At 36.9% G+C, this 23,092-nt stretch overlaps 2 protein-coding genes and 1 pseudogene across 4 annotated transcripts; 2 read left to right on the top strand and 1 right to left on the bottom strand.

The window, feature by feature from the left end:
* The first annotated feature begins 425 nt into the window (after nucleotides 1–425).
* On the top strand, nucleotides 426–9,097 carry LOC122012165 (probable protein phosphatase 2C 6). Its single transcript, XM_042568618.1, has 4 exons — nucleotides 426–896; nucleotides 2,949–3,233; nucleotides 4,177–4,282; nucleotides 7,766–9,097. Exons 1-4 carry the CDS (start codon nucleotides 519–521, stop codon nucleotides 8,074–8,076), a joined length of 1,080 nt encoding a protein of 359 aa, XP_042424552.1. The 5' UTR covers nucleotides 426–518; the 3' UTR covers nucleotides 8,077–9,097.
* An 877-nt stretch (nucleotides 9,098–9,974) lies between these two features.
* LOC122012163 (U-box domain-containing protein 4-like) lies at nucleotides 9,975–17,290 on the top strand. 3 transcript variants are annotated; one of them, XM_042568615.1, is made up of 6 exons: nucleotides 9,975–10,085; nucleotides 10,231–10,303; nucleotides 12,414–12,694; nucleotides 14,017–14,133; nucleotides 14,257–16,266; nucleotides 16,921–17,290. In XM_042568615.1, the coding sequence occupies exons 1-6, from the start codon at nucleotides 9,990–9,992 to the stop codon at nucleotides 16,981–16,983; spliced, it is 2,640 nt and encodes an 879-aa protein (XP_042424549.1). In that variant the 5' UTR covers nucleotides 9,975–9,989; the 3' UTR covers nucleotides 16,984–17,290. The 3 variants fall into 3 exon arrangements, with proteins under 3 accessions (XP_042424549.1, XP_042424548.1, XP_042424550.1); XM_042568614.1 differs by having other exon boundaries at nucleotides 10,231–10,336; XM_042568616.1 differs by having other exon boundaries at nucleotides 10,007–10,303.
* Nucleotides 17,291–18,406: 1,116 nt separating this feature from the next.
* Nucleotides 18,407–22,274, bottom strand: LOC122010466 (annotated as a pseudogene).
* Nucleotides 22,275–23,092: the final 818 nt, after the last annotated feature.

Below are 23,092 nucleotides of genomic sequence, written 5' to 3'. Positions count from 1 at the left end.
CGCATGTGGAACTTCTTCTCTACCCAACCGCATCAATTAATCGCATAAGACTCTCGATTGTTCGCCACCTGTCCCTTCCTTAGCAAGACTACTCCATCACTTTACCGCCTACACGTCATAACGGCTCTGGGGCTCACGCTACCCGCTTTTTAACTCGTTGAAAATCAGGACCCACGAAATACTTTCCCTGGTCGTCGGGACGGGCGACGTTGGGTGTGGATTGCTGATGGAGTTTGTGTTTACGATTGACGTGACGCGTCCTTTATAGTCGCCTGACATCACCTGCCATTTACTCGCACCGAAAGCGATCCGCGCCTTGTCCTGCTCGACGACTCGAATACGTGTCTTGCGTGCCACGACCCCTGCTCTTGTAAGCCTGTATGCTGGTGAGTCAATTTGTTATAACACAGAGCCGGAGGTCATCGTCAAGACAGACGCGTGGCTTGTCCATTGGTTCCGCCTTCCCTTTTATCCCCTTCCTTTTTTTTCCTCTCTCGGCCTACTACTCCCGATCGGCGATGGAATCTGATCCGCCGCCGGATCCCGTCGACCTCGGCCGCACTGGGATGGAGGACTGCCCCGCCGCAGAGACCTCTGCTCCTGGATCCGAGAGCGCGTCCGGATCGGTTGAGGAGGTGGCTAAGACAAACCCTGCGTCGGTGGTGCCGGAATCGAGGAAGAGATGCTTGTGGAGGAGGGGAGGGGCGGCAGCGGTTACATGGGGGTCTTCATCGACAGTGGGGCGGCGCAAGGAGATGGAGGACGCTGTCGCGGTGGCTCCAGGGTTCTTGGACGTCACATGCGAGCAGGTAGGTGGGTGCTCCGCGCTGCCGGCGTCAGGAGAGATCTCGACAGTGCGGTTTTTCGGCGTGTATGATGGGCATGGCGGCTCCCAGGTATGTTGACGTCTGTCGTATGTTCTTTTGTGTAGTAGAGGATGCCTACTTGATGTTGGTGAAACGAGGATCAGATGTAGTTTCTTTATTTTTTTTGGGCACCTATTTGATCTTGTTCCAAAGTCCTCTCGCCCTCCTGAAATAGGCTGTGTTTTGTCTATTGCACATATATGCACACTCCAACATCTCCAGCAATCTGGGCGGGGAAAAAAATGCAGTTATACGACAACACTTCCATAGAAGACAATAACTTTTTATTTCAAAATACACTTATCAGAAGTCCTGACAAATGATGGTCGGTTCAGGAAATGTGCTGTGAGTTTCCACCTCTGTTGAGAATATTTGCCCTACTAAATAAGTTGCTACTGAGAGAGGGTAAATGCGCTCGAAGAAGCCCATTTCAGGTGCCTTTTAGGAGGCTTTTTTAAGAATTCATGTTAGAATTCTCCGTTTAATACCAATACAATCTATTCAGATTGAAAGCTACCAAACTGCATAATTTGTCTATCGGCCTCTGATTGGAAAGGGAAAGATGTGGAAATGTCCAAGAATGTACCCAGCGGGCTTTTACATCAAGTCACCAACGCTCTAAGTCAGTGGATTTCGAGAAAGTGTATGGGAGTTAGTGTGAATCTCTTGCTCATCAAATACATATTTTTTGTAGTCGAAGCTTCTAAGGGTTAGGTTTGAGTGACTGACTTATTTGACATCAGTGTTACATGTCAAACTACATGTCAACTGTCGGTATGCACATCTTAATTCAAATTTCAAAACGTAATGCCCATTAGTTTATGCCTTTTTGATTAATTGGCATCCCGGTTTTGGTTGGAGTTATAGGCAAGTGAGATTAGACCCATTCAATGTATCTCTAATTATGTTTATTTTGCATCCAAAAGATTTGACTTTTATTAGACATGAGACTTATGGAGGGTGTATAATTTGTGAGTTAGGGGGTGAATTTATAGTAATTCTTGCCAGTATCAATTATGTGTGTGTTGGGGTAGGCAAACTAAAGGATGATTAGTATTTATTATGGAGTAATAATTAATTTCAATTACAGACATGACTACTGACAATTGTCAGAATTGGAGCTCTGACATTCGACACTGATCATATGATCTGATAATTAGGTCCAAGCATCCTTTGTAATGAAGTAGGTCTTATGGAGTAATATGAAGTAGCTTTTCTAGAGGTGGACTAAGATAATTTAAGAGTACAAGATTTTTGTAATGTCTTGAGGATGCTTAATAGGGTATGGTGAATGCCTTTCCTCCCTGAAGACGTGGCACTTTCCAGCCATCCATATGCAATAATATGTAAGGATGTTGATGTGTCATTCCTGAGTTCTACGTTTTACAATGAGATAGCTGACATAAATTTGGCCTTACATGTGTCATTATATAATTGTTCTGTAGGCTGTGATGAGTTTGACCTTCTCAAGACGTGCAATGATTATAATGATTATATTGGTAGTTGTCTAAACTAAACCATAAGTCACATTGAGTGCTCTGGGTGTTCACATGTTCGTCGCATCTCTCTCACTAGATTTACTTCATGAAAAACATTTAGGACAATTTTTACTCATACCTTTTGGATTTTGGGTTGTTCTATGCACCCCTTTTATTCCAAAATTTCCACTTTACTGTCTATTTAATTTAGCTGAACAAATTTATGTGAAAACGGACTTTCAAACAAAAACTCCTTTCAATTGTATCCAGACTCCAAATAGAGATTCATTTAGTTCACTCAAATATTTTCTTTTCCAAATTTCTTGCGCACCTAGCAAATCTATTTAGGTATACTAGGCTATAAAATTGCTGTTATAAAAGAATGTTGGATGAATTCTATCATGTTTCTTAATATGAGAAACTTATTGAATCAAATGGAATAATTTCCTTACAGGTTGTGAAATCAATAGATCAAATTAATATTTATCCCATTATCTATTATATTTCATCAGAGTATAGCCTATCTGATTCTGGTATTTCTGAAATTTATGCAGTGCAAGAAAAATATAATTTCATTACCTCTTTTTTTAAAAAAAATATTTAGGTGGCTAATTTTTGTGCAAAAAGAGTTCATGAGGTGGTGGCCGAGGAATGGGATAAAATTCAGAGTCCTGAATGTTGGAAAAGAAGGTGGGAGGCAGCATTCCATAATGGCTTTGGGAGGGTTGATAATGAGGTGATTGATGAAGCTGTGGCACCAGATATGGTGGGATCTACTGCTGTTGTGGTAGTCTTGTCTGGTTGCCAAATCATAGCTTCTAATTGTGGTGATTCCAGGGCAATCCTTTGTCGTGGAAGTCAAAGGATTCAGCTAACTATTGATCACAAGGTCTCAACATTTTCCTTCTAATAGTATTCATAATTTCTGTATTTGCTAATGAGTGACATCATTTAGTAATAAATTTTACTTTAGTTAGCTATTCCTTAACATAGTTAGTAGATAGTCCTAGTATCTAAACTAATCGTCTCGTTATTAACTGAATACACTTCTAAACTGTAGGCTGCAGATATTACTACAACTACTCATGATTCCGATAAATAGCTTCATATATATGATTTTTTAATTTAGTTATTTTTTCCATTTTGTCATTCTAGAACTCTAAAGTGAAGCTACAACTGAAACTACTATTTATTTGTGACACCCTCTTCAACTTATTTCCATAATCAAGTAGCCTGTGACAATGGTTTGAAGACTTGAGTTTGATTTTGTATAAACTGCCTTTGTATTCAGTATATCTGTTATGGATGACTTGTGTTTTAAACTAAGCTCAATTTATGTGAAGCTGAACCACATAAATTCCACCTTGTTTCTCAGGATCATATGATTTTACCAATATTGCTTGTCATGTATGGTTCTTTGCAATCCAATAATGATAGCTCTATTTCAACACGAAGACGCTTGTGATTGAGCCTTATTTGCTACTTAGGCGGTGATATAGTGAATGGATGTGTTAGACCCTTCATCATATTATTCCTTTAGTAGAATAGGGTCTGATACTATAAGTAGCAACTGAACTTGAACCTAAGCTTCCATTCAAAAATAGTTCTTAGGAAAGACAGTTCATTCGATCTGGTTAATTGACCTTTATTATTCATCTAAGTTACATCATCTTTTAGTTTAAATTACATCATCTGAGTCTGGATATCTTCTCATTACATGTTATATGGAAGGGTTAAAGAAAATGCACATATACTTATGTTCACAAAGATAATATTTTTATTAAGCATGAACATGTGCATGTTACTTCCATCTTATATTGGTTCTTTTGCAGCCTGATAGAGAAGATGAGCTCATGCGCATTGAGAGCCTAGGAGGAAGAGTTATAAATTGGCAAGGGCCTAGGGTTTCTGGTTTTCTTTCTGTCTCTCGATCAATAGGTTTTTGTTTCTTACCTGATCTTTTACTTCTTTTCATGATGTTAAATGAATCACAGTTTGCTTTCAACTAGAACCTTGTGGTTTTTATTAGGGCATTCATGCAGAATATTTCACTACATGATCAATTAGTTATAATTGCTCAAAATAAAATATATTGATGCCTACAACCATCATACTTTAATGGTTATATGTACTTGAAAACTATGATTATTGAACATTTTCTAAAAGTGAGTTTTGATATAACATTGTGAAATTTTAGATTATGGACACTTTTACTGCACTCCATAGTTATTGCCACGCTCCGAGGGTAAGATTGTCCAACGAAAATCGGACAGCACCTCCCCTATAACAGTGACAAATGAAACCAGTATACAATGCCACAATACTACTCACAAGCTAACAACAACCCACACGACTGGATGTAAACACCACACCGTTTATAAGCAACCCACACGGTTGGAAGTAAACACAACCACATAGTTGATAAACAGCTCACACGGCTTAAACAAAACTAAGCGGAAGTCACACAATAACGATCACAAAACCTCAAAACAACTAACTACGAGCTGACTCGGCTTGACATAACAACAACAAACTAAAATACACGCAACCACAAGACTAAACTCCAAATCCACATCGAGTTTTTACAATACCAAGTTCATAAATTCAAAGCACAAACAAAGCAATAAATAAGACTAGAAAATCGTCCTCAAATGTGATGTGGGACTGACAGTTAGGATCCTCCAAGTGTCCTAGTATCATCTACCTGTTTCCTGGTGAAAGAAAAACCAGATCAAGGGGTGGTGAGTGTTGGGACTCAGCGGGTAATAGCCAGATAGTGTATGAGCATAATATATATATATATATATATAAAGAGAGAGAGAGAGAGAACCAAAGGTATACAATTTCATAGGTAAAAGTATCAAGAACTACAGAGGTAACATAATGAATGTCAATACCTGAATCCATATACTAAGCTAATAATAATAAGTCAGGGGTAGTGAGGAACTATAATAGTACTGCTCATAACTACAAGGGTAACATGTGAGATATATACATACTACTAAACAGTAAGTCAGTACCTAACACAAGTAACAGGTATATAACTCAACATATGAAAGCATATCACATAGATATAATAATACAACTGCATAAATAAGCCATTAACAGCATAAGCAAATATAGTAATAAAAGCATATGCATGGATGGTCACTCCCGCCCACTCCTCTGCACCACGACCCCTATATGGTCGAGAGGTTGGGACAATTGTACACATTCCAGCTACCACTACTCTCGAGTGGCCGAGTGGGCAGGTGTTGAGTAGCTAACTAGCTACGTAGCAATGGAGTCCCTGTTGCTCGCAACACCAGCTATCACTATCCATGAGTGATCGAGTGGGGGCACGACAGGACAAGCGGCACGTACTCCAATTACCACTACCCATGAGTGGCTGAGTATGCAGCTCTGGTCAACGACTCTCTCGACCACAAGGGAGAATATGTCGTTGACATGCAATGGTATGATGTGTAAGATGCAACGGTCATCATATATATAAACAGAAATCAGGTATGCTACTGTAAGCCAACATACTCAATAAGGTATATGAATAAACAGTCATCAAAACAAGTAAACATGGTATCTAGTATCTGCTAAGTATCATAGATGACAACGAGCGACTGTATAGACATCAAATCGAATATCTCAAAGATCGAGTGGATAAATATCAAGCTCAGAAAAAATACGAGTGGAGTCAAAGTAAATACAGTTACTATCCAAATATAGCTCATGCACTAAGGTCAAAACTAAAGAATCAAGATAAGAAGTACCCGCCTCGAGTATAGTGCGTGCCCAGAAATATCCTCACGTCAAATAGCTTGTCGTAACTCAAAGTCTTGTAACAACATGTTCAATCAAACTACTCCCACATATATCAAATGGTTAACTGAATTTCTTTTTAAATCAAAAAAGCCCCAATTCATTCGTTAACCTTGGTTACCAAATAAATCGGATCTAACTCGAATTCTAGATTAAATCCAACATTTAACCTCAATCGTTTCGAAAATAAAACCACCTGGATCAATTACCCCTAATCTTACCAACATCAATTCAGATTTAAGCTAAAACAAGAATCAAATTCCCAACACCTTACCCTACTACGAGGTCTCCCCTGTTGACCCAGGGTCGGGAAGAGTGGCTGCTATGCTAGCCGAAGGTACTTGCTGGAGATCCGTGGTCGGAGCTACTACGAAGTTGGAACAATCACTCCCAGTTAGCACAACATTCCAAACTGAAATCGAAACCCAAATCTCTACAAACCTAGAACCCAAAATCGAAATGTCTTACCCAATCTTAGTGTCGGCAGTTTCCTTCCTAACCAAAATCATAGCAAATGGCTGTTGAGATCGGCAAAGAAGGGATCAACGGCGGTAGCTCGATATCAGGGCACGGGAGGAAGAAGTAACCGTCTGGAAAGCCGATCACAACCAACTCCAGCCAAACTAGGGCTTGGATCTTCCCCTTGGCCGAAGATCGACTTGTGCGGAGCTGCGATTTGGGAGAGGAGAACAACTGGTAGGACTTCAAGTGAGAGGTAGAGGATATGGGAGGCTCGGGCGACGTCGGGATGGACAGCGCTGGGCAATCGGGTGCTAAGGATGGCGTCGAGGCAGAAGCTAGCCAGCGTAGTCGGGTGGAAGAGTGAGCGAGAGAGAAAACGGCGTTTTTAGCTTAGGACACTGTAGCAACCCTTTTTAAAGCTAGGGTTTGATTAACTTAACTTATTATTAACTCCTCAATCAACTTCCTCTAAATCAGACTTAACACCTAAGCAATTCCACTCCTTAATACGTAGCGTACGGTCTTCGATTAAATGCCAAAAATTATTTTAAAATTTTCAAAAATTCCTATAAGGTTCTCTCCCATAACCTTTATTATTTTAATTTGCCGTATCTCCCAATCAAGCTACAATCTAGGCAAGTGTTAGGCCAGAGTCTTGGATTATTGTAATTTTTCAGAACTAGATTTGATTGGTTCAGGTTAAATACTTCTAGATAAGATGGGAAGAACCAATCACGAACACACCAAGTATGACTAAGTTAAGAAAGTTTTGGCAATCATTTATTACATCTTTTCTTATTGATACACTAAAAGGCTTAAACTTGCCCTCATCATTACTTTTTCATCCTTTTCTGTCACTGAAAACTAGTCTCGTCTTGACTGAATGAATTTATTCTTCCAGTTCGAAGAAAACCAGCCTCTTTGATTACTGCTTCCCAGCTGGGACATTCCTGACCCACTAACTAAACTACTGGAGAGTTTAAACGTAGTTTTCTGGTTAGGCATGCTAGTTATCTTGGATATGTAGATTACCCTGATTAGATCGATATGATGTGGTTAATTTTCCTTATAAGATATCATCTATGTATTTGAATCACAAGCAGTGCATTATTATCTTGTACATCTATTCAAGACACTAATTTTCAGGTGATCGATTTTTGAGACCTTGGGTTATTCCTGTGCCGGAGGTCAGTTTTATGCCTCGAAATGAAGGTGATGACTGCTTGATTCTAGCAAGTGATGGACTATGGGATGTTATGTCCGTTGAAGAGGTTGGAGACGTTGCTTGCCGACTTTTACGATGGCACAGACGAAATGGATTAGTTGATGGGGCATCACCTGCACAAGCTGTTGCTAATCACCTTACTGAGCTGGCTTACCAGAAAAACAGTTCTGACAACATCTCTGTAGTCGTAGTGGATCTGAAATCTAGGAGCAGGCGTAGGCCTAGACAGTGAAGGATATATGCCAGACGGAAGACTTGTGTCTCAAACTGGATTGTTCATTGCATCAGAGAGAGTAATACATGGTGTACATACCACGATTCAAGTTTCAGAAGTATCCAATAGGTAAGAATACTTTTTGAAGGCCACAGATCGTTGGATGATTTACATGAGTATTCACATGAGTCTTGCAAAATAATTCACTCGACTAATATTCTACTCAAAAGCACCACATAAGCTACAGTGGTTCAGCGGGCTTGTCTCCTGTATTTTAGTGGCATCAAGCTGTGTATTCCAGTTTGAGAAGAAGGCAACAAGAAACAAAGCCCATACAATCTGGACTCAAGTTTTACCAACGACAAGGGTTCTTTATTGACATTTTGTTTTTGATAAAATCTAGGAGAATGCAAGTCTGCTTCTCTCTTCATTGATCCCCACTTCATTGCTGCCAATCTACTCTTGCCAATTGCTGTTCAAGATCTGCCTATCTCCATACAATGACTCAAAACTCTTAATTGACAACTGCACTCCTGACTGAACAAAAGTTCAGTCATAATTCAAAGTTTGTGGCTTGTCAAGCCGTGAAGAACATAAACTTGCCCATAACTTGGGTTAAGTATTCAGTGGAAGAATCAAGTACTTGGTAGTTTTATTACTGCAGTGCATGGTAACCAACTGCATCGCAAGAATTAGATCGTGACACCAGAAAAAAGCATCATATCCGGCTTCTACTTAACTCACGCTGGAAATTTAGTGGGAGTTATTCAAGACTGGAAAGTTCTCTCTGTTCCCTGGCATAGCTCATTGTTCAGATGCTTTTCTGATTTGCCATCCATTATAAGGTCCAATGCATATAATCTAGGTGTTTTAGAAGCTATATATATCAAATCCAACATTGAAATGTCTTTTTATGAAATCTGTTGGAATTTGTTCTCCAAAGAATATTACTTTAGATAAGATTTCTTCAAGCAATGCATGTTCTAACCAGATAAGCCTGCCCTGTTTCCAGATGTTCATACTTAAGCTTGTTTGTCAATTTGTTAGGTGAAAGCAAATTTTCTTGTTACTTTGGGATATTTTAATTTGATATAAAAAAAATAATGCTATATTTTACATCTTTTACATACATGATTTATAAAATAAGACAAATTGTTTTAAGTATGAAAAAAGATGTTAACAAATAATTTGTTCAGACTCTTTTATAGCCGTCTAATTTGTTCAAATCAAAGCCTGATTGTTGATATCTATTTTCTTGCTAAGCAATCGTCAAATGATTGAATTTGATCTCAGTCACATCAGACTAATGTAAAAGCGCCTCTGATTTGAATTTAATCTCAGTCAGTCTAAATTATTTGTTATTGATTCATCAATATATAAGATTTAATTTTGGTTAACTTCACGATCTCAATTATAAAATTTATACCATTTAAATTTATTCATAAATTATTTATAAACTTTATCACTAATATTCATACTTATTTATTTTATTTTATATATTTTTTATATTCACAAAGTTTCTTAAATTCAACAGGATGCATTTACACTCTTGCCTATATTTGATGCTTTATGCTTGCTGTAACGCTGATATGCATGACAAATATTAATATTTTTTTTAATTGACATTAGGTATTCAAATCCCACTCCACAAAAATATCATTCGAAGGCACATCTAACGGCATATTAATTCTTTTATTGCTCCAACGAATATTAGTTCGTCATACTTGCAAAATATTGAAGTTTCTCATTTTTGGACGAATGAAGTGAAAAAAAAAAAGACTCCAATAAATTCTCCCACGTGCTGCCATTTCAGACTTATTTCCGTAACAATTGCATTTGCAACACATGCCACACCATTTCCTTTTTTTGTGTTCTCTCGTTACGGTCAATCCCAACCTAACTAATCCGAAGCATTACCAATTCAAACTATAATGTGGTTGCGAACCCAGTCGCGAGACCCAGCTTGTCAACAAGGACAAACCTGCCGGGGCCCGGGTCCTCCTCCTTGGCCGTCCTCGAGTGCGGTGGTGAACCCCTCTTCCGCTCCTCTTCTCCCCCTTTCTCCCTCATCCTGCTTCTCCGACGCTTTAGGGAGGCCGATCTCTCTCTCCCTTTTTTTTCCCCTCTCTCTTTCATTCTTCTTCCTCCTTTGCTTATCGAATCTGCCGACAGTTCTCAGGTCGCCCGTCGTCTCTCTTTTTGAGGATTGACACGTTCGAATTTGCGTTCGCATGCTTGGATTTAGGTAATAGCTGGTTTTCTGCGTGGTCGAATTTAGGTAATTATTGGTTTTAGTTGTTCTGTAACGGAAATTACGGTATGCTGGTAATTAGTTCCTCCCTATATTTTGTTTTTCTATCTGATTGTACATCGACGAGAGTATGAGAGAAGTATTTGTAATTTGGGAAATTTTGAAGTGTTTGCCCTAGTTGTAAACCTGATAGAGTTTGCTGAGATTTTGTTTTGGTAGTGGCATGTAGCACTTGGATCACATTTGAGCTAGGTAATTGTATTGGACTGTTGGCATTTAATATGAACGAAGAGATCCGTTATTAACAAAACCATTTTATAATTTCTACTAATTGATTCCAACATTCTTAACAATTTGTGGAACATGAGTCTCATTTAAGAAATAAGAATGAATTTTCGATACAAAAAGGTAGCAAAAAATCATGTGATTCAGCTGCATATGTAGCTGGGCTGGTGCTAGCTGATGTGATTTCAGATCTATTTGTCTTAAATACCTTTACTAATTGTCACAATCCAGTTTAATGTGAAAACTAAGAAATTAGATTACAAGCCTAGAACATGGTCTGAGTTTCTTGTGGGCTTCTGCAAATATCACAATATCGTTCATCATGGTTGCTTTTGAAACTTGGCCATTCTGGTGTTTGAGAAAAAATGCCATGGTTGCTGATAGATCAAATGGTTGTTGTCCTCTAGGTAGTTGATATATGATTAACTTGTGCACAAATGTTTTTTTTGCACAAATGTTTTTTTTTTCCAACTGCAATAGTCCCTTTTTTGTTTTCTATTGTTATGAATCTTTCCTAGAATTGAAATTGTAATTTGTTGAGTAAGCCTTCTTCGTTGAAATACTGAAAATTGAAGGACTTCTCCTGGTCCTTCGTCTTGAGATGTTTCTTGTTATGATTTTTCTCTGATGTGGGCCTTATCGACTACCACAATGAGTAGATTATTCCAGAATAGTCACATGCTTAATAAGATGATGTCATAACTCCTGCATGAAGTGCTTGGTCGTCTTTTCATCTGCAACATGTGATGTGAAAAATGATATTCATAATGCTGACTCATACAATGCAATTTTTATGCTCTCTTATTGACTGTGTTAACTCTTGGCCATGTCTGGTGGTAATACTAAGTCCAAATGGTTGAAGCAACTTGGTCCTTGCTCATTTGATAGAGAACTGCTCTGTTCAAGAAGAACAATAAATCTAGAAAACATTGGATGGAATTGGTTATACTGAGGGTAAAAAATATATTTTTCAGAGCAACCTTGATACCTAGTGAAGCACACATACACCAGTTATTCAGATTATTTGGGTGCCAGTCCATATATTTGTTAGGACTAAGGAGGTGGTTGTTCATGGCAGGGTTGCCTTCTTGTCTGAGGTGGTCAACAAAGATCTAATTGTACGAACATCTAGAGGATCAGAAATTTTAAATGCAGTAGTTCATGTTTACCCCAGCTCAAATGAGAAATGCCCTTTAGGCCTTGACGGAAAACTGATCATCAAGAGCATGGTGTCTTCAATTACATGACTTTGACGAAATGTTCTTTTTGGGGTTTGGTAGACTGTATCTTGACTATTTACCTTGTGGCACACATCACCTTCATTTATCCTGGGCACTACATATTTCAGGCAATTGTCCCATGTGAAGCATGTATTGACATCAGGCTTTTGTCCAGTCTAGTTTGTGCTGGATCCTACTTAGGACATTGTGTTTATTTTGTCTTTGGTTCTAGGATTTTTGTCTTGTAAACATTGTGTTGAATTTTCTATATAATGCATGACACTACTTTCTTGCACCATGTTTGAATAAAAAAAATCTATTATTCTGGTGATGACATTATTCTTTATACCTTCAATCTAATGGTCATATGTATGATGGTCATTCTAGTGTTTTTTTTTCCAACAGTCCTTCAATAAGTTGATTTTTTGGTTCTTTTCCCTTTTTTCCCCATCAGAACAGGTTCATAGTTAGTTCTAGAAGTCATATATTTGAAGAATTACTTGTATTGTGTTTGAAAAATGCTATTCACATCTATAGTTAAAGAAGGTACACTTTTGTTGCGAATTCTGTGGAATATTCTTATCTTTTGCTTTTACTAGGCACGATGAGGACATCATTGCTAGGGAAACTGCTTGAAAGCATCAAAAAGTTTCATCTTTTATCTGCTAGCAAAAATGCGAAACATGATATGGTTCAAAGATACTGTAGAACAATTGATCAGATCCTTGAGCATTTTAAACAACTGTGTTATGAAATTGCTGCTTCTGAGATATCTTTGGATGAGCAGCTGGTCAACATGTTGAAAGAGCTAGATGTTGCAGTCAATGAAGCTGGGAAATTTCTTGAAAGTTGGCATTCAATGATGAGTAGAATTTACTTTGTAAGTGTATGCTTGTCTTAGACTATTAAGTATACTGTTACAGTTGTATACCATCTCATATGGCATATGCAGTTTGCATGATTTTATTTAAACTCTATTTGGTTCATTTGAATCAATCTAAACCAAATTGACTTGAGATCTAAACTACACTATTTGTAGCTTGTAAGTGTTAACCTAAACATTAGTGTTTCAAGTGATAAACACCTCGAATATTTATTTTATGCATACCCTTTATATCTATAATTTATTTTACATTGCTGACTAATATTGGTTGTAATATTTCTGTGTTGTTCATTTTATAATTATCACACATATATATATTATGTGGAATTATAAATTGGATGCATTAATAAATACATTTTCTTGTATGTTAGCTATTTTTATCCATAATATTTAATATAGACTACAGATGCCTCCGTATAATGCATATGCACTATGTAGTGGATTGATCACATTACCATCTTGATAGTATAACTAATTTACATCATATTCATTAAAAATTTTAACTAGTTGTATATTGTTTTATATGATTTTAAATTACATGAATCTGGTCCTAATGGCCCTAAGGGACAGGCAACTTGATGATCAAGTTAGAAAGTTGAACCTGAATGAAACAATTGTACAGTTCTTGTACCTAAATAAAACCATCATAAATTTGTTGGATGGAAATGGTGCAAAAATTTCATCAAGCATTCTTCCTGTATATTTATATGGCAAATGAATTTGGGAAAGCAACCCAGACTATACACTTTATAAACAAAGTTTATGTGAACATTGTGACAAAAGAGTCCTTGTACCTCAAAATTTTGGATATTGTTGATGCACAATAATTAACCAATTTACTCCTTTGAGATTATACCATGAGTTCACCGTTTATCTTTTCAATCAAATTTATCATACCTAAATTACCAGACCTACTCCTAGTTTGTTTTCTTTCATTTGCTTCTATGCTTTTGTATCTAGTTCTTTCCCATTTTGGATGATTTTTTAATAAATGACCAAGGATGGGCATCTGCACTCCAAGGACAAATGAGAATTAAAGGAAGAACCAAAAAACAACATATTTAAATTTTTTTGCAAGTGCAGGAGACATACAAGCCATGTTGTTTGTTCTATATGATGTTTGATGATATACTTGTGTTATAGTTATTTATTCACATACGAGCTGCTAATACAGTTGTATATTTGTTTTGTTTAATTATTTTTCTTCTAGATGAATAAAGCTAGCATGTTAAATCTACTAAAAGTTCACGACATAATATGCAATCTGTTTTCATATCTGTTATGGTTACCAACATGCTCACTGAATTAATGTTTTGCAGGTTTTGCAAATAGAAGCTCGTGTAATCAAGATATCTGCATCCACACTTGAAATAAGTGAACTGGTTACTCCTCTGCTTCTGAGTCCAATAGACAGTACCATACTAAAGTGCATTGAGGTAAATGTATATATGAATATGCTATCACCTCTCAAATTCAAATAATGTTTTGAGCTATTTAGAATATTCCATGCCTTTTTTGCTATGAGTCAACATGATAATTTTGCTTTTATCACTGCACAGGAAACGCGGTGCACAGATGAATACATATCAGTTGTCATTGAAAAGGCCATTACTGACCAAAGAGAAAATAATAGGCCTAGACCTGAAGATTTGGATAGAATTTCTGACTTTCTGAGCTTGTCGTGCAATCAAGAATTGCTCATGGAGGATGTCGCACTTGAGAAGCTCAAAACTGAGCTCGACTGCAGTGACAATCAGGAAGAAGTAGAGAAGATTGGCCACTTGGTTGGCCTTGTCAAATATATGCATTACTGCCTTCTTGAAGTTAAGCAATTGCATAGTATAAATGGTGTCCCTGTCCCCACTGATTTCTGCTGTCCGCTTTCATTGGACTTGATGTCTGATCCAGTTATTGTGGCTTCTGGACAAACATATGAGCGAGCATTTATCAGGAAATGGATTGATGATGGTTTTAATGTCTGTCCGAGGACTCATCAAACACTTGGACATACTAACTTGATTCCAAACTACACGGTGAAGGCATTAATTGCAAACTGGTGTGAATCAAACAACATTAAACTTCCTGATCCAGTGAAGTCCATGGGCTTGAATGTTCCTTCTGCTTTTCTTAAACCCACTGAAGCAAGTGTTACTGACTTTAGTGTTCTTCAATCTGGAAATTCTGCCAAGGTGAATCATCAAAGATCTCCAGAACATGGGAAAGTGATTACTTTAGAAAGGGACTCCCATTCTTCTAATGGCGTCTACCATGCAACTTCGCTTTATCTGGATTCTGATTCATTACCCACCCTGCAAATTGTGAATGGATCTGATGCAAGCAGTTCAAGGTTATCCTTGGTTAGTACTGCAAGGGAACCTAACTTGGAACAGAGGAATACAATTTCTGGCAGCCAAAATACCAACCAGTCAACACAAGATTCAGAACCCTCAACAGATGATGAGCGATCTCCACGTCATGAGCAGACTGAATCTGCTCCCAATGCTGTTTCGAGACAGAATGCTCAAAGACCTAGGGATGCTAATGAACTCTCACGGGTTTCGAGTGATTTGACACATTACAACAGTGATGCTTCTGGTGAAATTGTACAGGGTACTATATCCTCTTCTTCCCAAAGAGAAACTGAGTTTGCACCAAACTTGGATGAGGTTCATCCTAGAAACCATAATATTTGGACACGTCCATCTGTCCCCCAAATCATATCTTCCCACTCCATGGAATCCAGGTGTGATTTATCTGGTGTCGAGTCTGAAGTTTGTAAGCTAATTGTAGAATTGAAAAGTGATTCCATAGCTACATTGAGAACTGCCACAGAGGAACTTCGCCTTCTTGCTAAGCATAACATGGAAAATAGGATTGTTATTGCAAATTGTGGAGCTATTAACTTATTGGTTGGGCTGCTTCATTCAGCAGATTCCAAGACTCAGGAAAATGCTGTTACTGCCCTCTTAAACTTGTCGATTAATGACAACAATAAGATTGCCATTGCAAATGCCGATGCCATAGATCCTTTGATTTATGTGCTTGAGATAGGCAACCCTGAAGCAAAAGAAAATGCTGCAGCAACATTATTTAGTCTGTCAGTGATTGAAGAGAACAAAGTTAGGATTGGGCGGTCGGGTGCTATCCAACCTTTGGTAGATTTATTAGCAAATGGGAGCCCTCGAGGAAAGAAAGATGCAGCAACAGCATTATTTAATTTGTCAATCTTTCATGAGAACAAGTCACGAATTGTACAAGCTGGAGCTGTGAGACACTTAGTTGAACTGATGGACCCGGCAGCTGGTATGGTTGACAAGGCTGTTGCTGTTTTAGCAAACCTTGCAACTATACCAGAAGGGAGAAATGCGATTGGTCGAGATAATAATGGCATCCCTGTACTTGTGGAGGTAGTTGAATTGGGCTCTGCACGAGGAAAAGAAAATGCTGCTGCAGCTTTACTTCAGCTATGTACTAATAGTGGTAGATTTTGTAGCCAAGTTATTCAAGAAGGTGCTGTGCCCCCATTGGTAGCTTTGTCACAGTCTGGTACCCCACGAGCTAAAGAAAAGGTTCTGCTATCTATATATATATTTTCTCCATATGATTGCACTTATATGATCCTGTTACTAGTGTGCTTGTCTTGTTATTCATTTTACAGAAATTATTTTGGATTTTTAGCCAAGATCTTTCTCGTTATTTGGATTACAAAATTGCTCTTAAATTTTGAATCAAAGATAATGAATACGCATTTCACTTCTATGCTCACTAAATCCTTTACTTGTCCATCCCTTCGCACGCCCTGAATTTCTTCTACTGTTTGAATTTTTATAGTTCCAGCTTTTTATGTTTGGCCATGTATTTCATCTACACTCCAGTTGTTTAAGGATTAAATGGCATGCATTGAGTTACTTTAGGACAATCTATCTATATCTGTAAGGGAGGGCAAGGAAATCCATTTGGTACCTGCTTGTGCAGGATTAAGGTCAATAGAACTCGCTAGTACTGCGATGCATTATAAATTCACGTGTCATGTTGAGATATGGTACATTGACAGTTTCTGTCTGTGTTGAGGACAAGATTGGTTTGCCTAATACAGGTGACTTAATTGGTTGCACACAAGAAGCTTTTTAGGTTTTAGAAGAATCTATCTCTGCCTACTGGTGCTTGATGCATGGACGAAAATTAACATTTGATGTTCCTTCTTTTTTGGTTTTTGTTTTCAGGCTCAAGCTCTTCTAAGCTACTTCCGCAATCAGCGTCAGGGCAATGCTGTGAGAAGATTATGATCTAGCTTTAGTTTCCTCAGATCTTATATGCAAGTACATAAGTTTGGTCCTGCCAGCTATTTTAGGCTTGATGCACTCTTCCCGACGGTAATTACAAACCGTCTTCGGAGTTTTCTAGCGTGTTGATGATGCATGAAACTTTTTGTCGGGCGTTTTCTTGTAGAGAACTTACAAGTCTGTACAGTGTTTATTGGCGTCAGCATCGGTCTCGATTCGTTTCTGGCCGTTGCTTGGTTGTAAATGTTTATTCCTGTACAATATGTAATCTTTTCTTGTAATTTCCATCTCTATAAATCCTTTTATTATTCATCGTTCTTAACCAAAACAATTTTTCTTTTTTTTTTTAAAAAAAAAGAAAAACTTATTAGAGCAAAAGTGATATCATTTATCCCAAGCTTATGGTGGTAAGAGATAATTTGCTCGTCCTTGTGCTTCTGTCAGTCGAATACGGAAGAAGTAATTCATGAATGATTACTAATCTCGGAATTGTTTGTTCCAAGGGGCCAATCACCTTAGGTTTAATATGTTTCTTATAGGGGAGTGGAATTTACAAATATAATATTCTACAACAGGTACAACTGTGTTCTGACTGTCTCACAAGGATGGAATGTGATGCCTCTACAATTTGTGGAGAAATTGTTCTTCTATTGTGATTATAAGAAAAATGGTTTAGGACCTTGATATTAAAATATATCCATATTCTGTGAAAGTAAATAAAACTGCTCATTTTCATTGATTTTATTTCTTTTAAAAATGGTATGCTCGGAAACCAACTTCTACAAATAGACTTTAAAATTGAAGTTTATAAATTTATCTCTTAATATTAAATATAGTTGATAAAGCTTAATAATAATATTATTTTTTTTAGTAATGCTGATTTGAATTTTAAAATTTTTATTAATTATTTTTAATATAGTCCAAGTCTGATCTAACACGGTTTGCACTTTTCAGATCAGACGCATCGTTGAAGTGGAAAGCATCCAATTTGAAGAACTAACAATCCCTTTTGCTGAAGTAATATAGTAACTTAATCAGATACATGGTTTATCAGAGATGCTGTTCAAAAAGAATATATAATCGGAATTCCTTAGAGACCAAGCACAACAGAGAGAAGCCAACATACACAAGCCATCTAGTTCATGACAAGGTAAAATTAAGTATTTCATAACTAAGGTACCGCAGTTGAAGAACTTAATGTGAGCATTGGTGAAGTCTTATCTAATGATACAGTCGTTTAGCATTTTAACTCAGGATCATGGTAGTACAAAACCATTGACAATGTATGTGACTATATATCTTTTCTTATTTGAGAAACAGAGGAAGTATAATACTAATAAATTCCAGATTTGTTTAGCTTAGCATCTAATCAAAAGTCAATGATAGGGTTTATTTTATTCTTTAATCTACTTTTTCAAGATGTGAATTATATATCTGTATTCACCTTTTCTGATTTTGTGAAAGAAAATCTATCCAAAACCAATCCTAAGAAATTGGCAAGTCTTCCCATGCTCACTGAACTTTGGGTATTTCTTAGAGCAGCTGACATCTGGCAATTCTGGTGATCGATTGATAAAACCAACATCAACAAAAACACAAGTATGTTGCAACACTAAAATACATCAATAAACAGGCAACACATGAAAGAGATTCTTTTTGAGAACTGCAAACGGCTTCATTGATTAAAAATGCCCAGTTAAAGGCTATGCATAACCTCGGCATCTTTGCAATAGAAATATAGTTAAATTGGGAAATTCAAAAAATGCTAGACTAAGTAACTGTGGTAGGTAGATACAATAATGAATCTACTACCAAGAAAACAGAAGCACGAGGAAGTAAACTCAATGCCCTTTTATTTGAACTTTTAGCTTCCTTCTAATGGCTCCTATTTACAATTTGATAGTCTAACAAAGCTCCAACTGAAGTGGCCATTTCTTCCAGAAAGTAATATCCTGAATATTTCAACTCGACCTTGCATAGGCAGTTATTCCTTTCCTTAGTTTACGAAGATCTAGTTTTTGATGCATATGAATTTTCTCGACCAAACCAGGATTATGCAAGACAACCAGTAGATACATATCAGGCACATGCCAAGTAAAGCAGATGTCAAGTAACTCTTTCATTTTCAACTATTTTAGAAATAAAAGCTAGATTATAGAAGACATTTCAGTAAGTGCTTACAATCGATGCCAAAGAGCGCCTCTCAGAATTATAGAGAGGCATCCCTTCTGTCTTTGTTATTGCCTCTTTTCTTGTTATTAGTTCAAAGAGGACAACTCCAAATGCATAAACATCACTTTTTGTGGTGGCAAGACCATCATGCAAATATCTGTAAGAGTCATAGAAAGTCAATATTTTTTTTTCAACATGAGTTGTAAGAAACATGTAACTACTATAAATCAGCTTACTTTGGAGCCAGATAGCCGAATGTACCAACAACTTTGGTAGTAGAAGCTTCCACGTCGCAAGTCTTTGCAACAAGTTTTGCAAAGCTAAAGTCGGATATCTACAAAAAGGAGGTAAAAAAAATTTTTAACTCATCTTCCTAAATGAGAATCGAATACAAGTCTAATGGACACCTTTGCTCTGAAAGAATTGTCAAGCAAAATATTGCTTGTCTTAATATCTCGATAAATGTAATGATCTTTGGACTTTGGTATGCTCATGAATGTATTCTAAACCTCTAGCTGCATCAAGTGCGTTGATATCCATGATAGTGATGTCGGTCCTGTAGGTGGAAATAAGAAAGAAGTTATGTTACATGGCACAGATATAGGTTGCTCTAGTTGCTTGAATTGATCTCGTCGTAATAAATTTGGTCACGGCATGTGCAGAAACTTTGAAGGTAGTTTCAGCAATCTGTGCACTAAAACAACCTTATCAAAAGAGACTATACCCTTGTTTTGGGGATCATGCAGATGATTCTTGAGTGAACCTTTGTGAGCATGCTCATAAATGAGGAAGAGCTCATCATTTGTTGTAGCATAACCAGCCAATTCTACCTTGTTAAAATTAATTAAGATAAAGAGAAAAAGGTTAAAGACGTAGAAGCCATTGTGGAATAAAGAAGTAAAAAATGCCTAACTGCTTTATCTTTTACCAGACTAGAATGATGAACCTTGCACAAAACATTCATCTCTGCTACAAATTCTTTAGTTTTCATAACAGTCATTCTTTTGATAGCGACCTTCTGAACATCAAGGTTGTATCAAGAATATAGTCAAGAAAAAGTCAGAATTTCTCAAGAAAACAAAAATTTCTACACACCTGGTCTCGGAGGACCCCATAATAAACACAACCATATTTTCCATGGCCCAATCGATTTACATCAGAAAAGTTATCACTACATGAAAGTACTTCTTCATGTTCGAAAACAATAGGTTTTTCCATGTCAAAGGAATCATCTGCAGTACCTGTTGAAGGATGAAACTTTGAGTTGATAGAATCAGCCAATTCGGCACCTCGAAAGCATGAAGATCAAAGCAACCACATTATGAGTAGACAAGATTGTTACGTAACATCAATAAAGTCAGTTGTTTGCGAGAAACAATTGTGCCTATCATAAAGAATGCATAGTTATGAAAAGAGTGAGTATGCTAATGTAATCTGTTTGTGGAAGAATGCAGAAGGTTTATGTAAAAACATGTAAACGTAACACATTTACAAGGGAGTTTCATAAATAATGTCGATCAGAAAATCTTGAACAATGCCAGTTGAAATTTATTGCAAACTAACTTTTGGGAACACATTTCCATTGCAACAGAGATAACTTCCTGAAGCCTGACAAAAGCTGCTGTTGCGAAGGATATGAAACTTATGAGATGGCGATTGATCAGGATCTTTTGTTGGAATCCTTGATTTAAAGGACTTGAAAGAGATGAATGACATCAAAGCCACAATAATCAGAGCAAGAGAAACAACCATGGTCCCTAAAATCCAGCAGAGTGATGAACAGAATTGTCTGCAAAAATTATTACTAACTCAGAAATTGACTTTCATATAGTAGAATAAGATAGATTTTATGATAAATAAAATAACAAAAAATCCGATATAAGGTGTTACTATCTGACACTTTGCCAATATGAATCAAAGCCTGAGAAGCTTTTGGCATGATTCTTCCTACATCTCTTATCTAATCAAATACCAACACTAAATCTTGCAGAATGTAAAATTCATCTGAATGATGGAAGATAGAACTATCCAAGATAACAGTAAATGAGATTATGCCATACCTGAAGTTGTAGGCAATGTTGGTGAGGAAGCAGGAGCTAGAGGAGAGATCCGAATGCCGGCAGAATAAGGAAGACCCGCAACTGTAAAGGAAAGACAACACTGAACGTTGACCAAAGAATTAACTCTGTATCAGTATTAATCAATCTTAATTCCATATGCCAAAGATCTTAGACAAGGACTTAAGGTGAATGAAAACAAACACCATTATGTGTGCGTCAAAGAAGACGTAAGTGTTGTGTATACAACACAAATGGTAGTGCATTTAATATTGGGCGAATACGAAAATTCATCCAATAAGCAGAGTTTTCTCTTACTGAGCAGCAAAAAAAATAATCAAACTTTTCATTCTCATTTAGTTTGAGCTTCAATAATAGTTTGGAAATAACATCTTCCAATAATCAAATCATTTAACATTCACGGATGGCGATACTCATTTTACTCTTTTCTAGTAAAATGGAATCGCGTCAAGGGTAATCCACTGTATACAAATTCCTGTATTCGTGGGGTTTGAGAGCAGTAAATAATGAAAGAAAATGGCAAGACTAGAGTTAATGTGCACTTTGTGGAATATGTATAAAATGCTCACGATTTGTTTGGTTGACGTACTTTATCAAATTACAATGTTTGCATATCGTCAAAGTATGACTCATCAAATAAAAAATGGGGAGGATATATATTAGGAAATAATTATTATAAGTAAATAGTTATTTGTTTTATTAGAGAATAATTATTATTAGGAAATATTTATTGTTTTCTTAATTTATGTATTTTTCCTATTTTCATTTGTAATGATATTTATATATATATGCTATCATTAATAATATTAGTGAATTTTATCGTCAATATGGTAACAGAGTGATAAGCTCAATAACAATCTTTTTTTTAATTTTTTTTTTCTTTCTTTTTCTCTTCTCTTCCGCGTTTACTTTTCTCACGATTCAAAAAAAAACCTTAGCTTTCTTCTCCTTTCTCTGACATTGACACCAACGGGATTTGCATCTTTTCTACTGTTCACCTGTTGCTGCGGCCAGAGGAGACATCGTCGTCCAAAGGCAGCCCATCATCGGCCTTATCGCTATCAAAAAAAAAATTTGTTGTCCCTCCGCCACCGACGTCCTTGTATCACCAGCCCCCCTTTCCCTACAAATTTAGCGACTCCACCGCTTCCTTCGCTTTCTGCTTCATGGGTTCAAGTCCATCTGTGACACTTCCTTCATCGGTGTCTCCTTTTCTCGAGCTTTCTGTCCGGCTACTTCTGTGATCTCTTTAGCTTTCTTAGAATTTTCTTTCTTCCCTATTTTCCTTTCTAATGTTTTTTTTGTCCTAAAAAAAAATCTCTTTTCTGACTTCCTCTTTTCCAACATATAATAATTTTGTTTCTTTTTTCAAAAAGTCCATTAATAGCGCGCGAGGTTCAATTCCTCCTCTTTTCTCTTTCTCTTCTTGTTTTTTCTCATAACAATAGCAATATTATTATCTTTTTTCATAAGTTTAAAGGCATCAAATTTCATCCTTCTCTTCCTCCTCTCCTTCGTTTGTTTGATTTTTTTAAGTAGTAGTTGTATTATAGCGGTTCTTTCTCCATAAGTATTGTTTTAGCCATCTTCTGATAGGCAAAATAGTAAGTTTTTTTTCCAAGTTTTGTTCAATAGCAGATTTTCTACATCTGTTCCAGCATATATATGTAGCCACCAAAATGCAGCCTTCTCTCTCTACTGCTCTTATTCCGATGACAAGTCAGATTCCAGCCTTCAAACAACAACACTTCGTCTCCTTCTAGTTGTTGTCTTCTTTCATCAAAGGCAAAGTTCAACAAATCATCGTTTCGTTGATCGCACTGGTGGATTTTGCTCTAAAAGAATACCCATTGGTCGTCTTC

Source organism: Zingiber officinale, chromosome 8A (genome assembly GCF_018446385.1).
Source record: "Zingiber officinale cultivar Zhangliang chromosome 8A, Zo_v1.1, whole genome shotgun sequence".
Classification (NCBI taxonomy): Eukaryota; Viridiplantae; Streptophyta; class Magnoliopsida; order Zingiberales; family Zingiberaceae; genus Zingiber; species Zingiber officinale.
This window is presented reverse-complemented; position numbering and strand designations above follow the sequence as displayed.

What these genes read in the sequence shown, in the direction of transcription:
- LOC122012165 (XM_042568618.1), top strand. Translation starts at nt 519, where the DNA reads ATGGAATCTGATCCGCCGCCGGATCCCGTCGACCTCGGCCGCACTGGG. An exon ending in ATGGGCATGGCGGCTCCCAG is followed by an intron (nt 897 to 2,948) that starts GTATGTTGACGT and finishes AAAAATATTTAG; the next exon opens with GTGGCTAATTTTTGTGCAAA. An exon ending in TTCTGTCTCTCGATCAATAG is followed by an intron (nt 4,283 to 7,765) that starts GTTTTTGTTTCT and finishes ACTAATTTTCAG; the next exon opens with GTGATCGATTTTTGAGACCT.
- LOC122012163 (XM_042568614.1), top strand. Translation starts at nt 9,990, where the DNA reads ATGTGGTTGCGAACCCAGTCGCGAGACCCAGCTTGTCAACAAGGACAA. An exon ending in TTCTGCGTGGTCGAATTTAG is followed by an intron (nt 10,337 to 12,413) that starts GTAATTATTGGT and finishes TGCTTTTACTAG; the next exon opens with GCACGATGAGGACATCATTG. An exon ending in TGATGAGTAGAATTTACTTT is followed by an intron (nt 12,695 to 14,016) that starts GTAAGTGTATGC and finishes AATGTTTTGCAG; the next exon opens with GTTTTGCAAATAGAAGCTCG.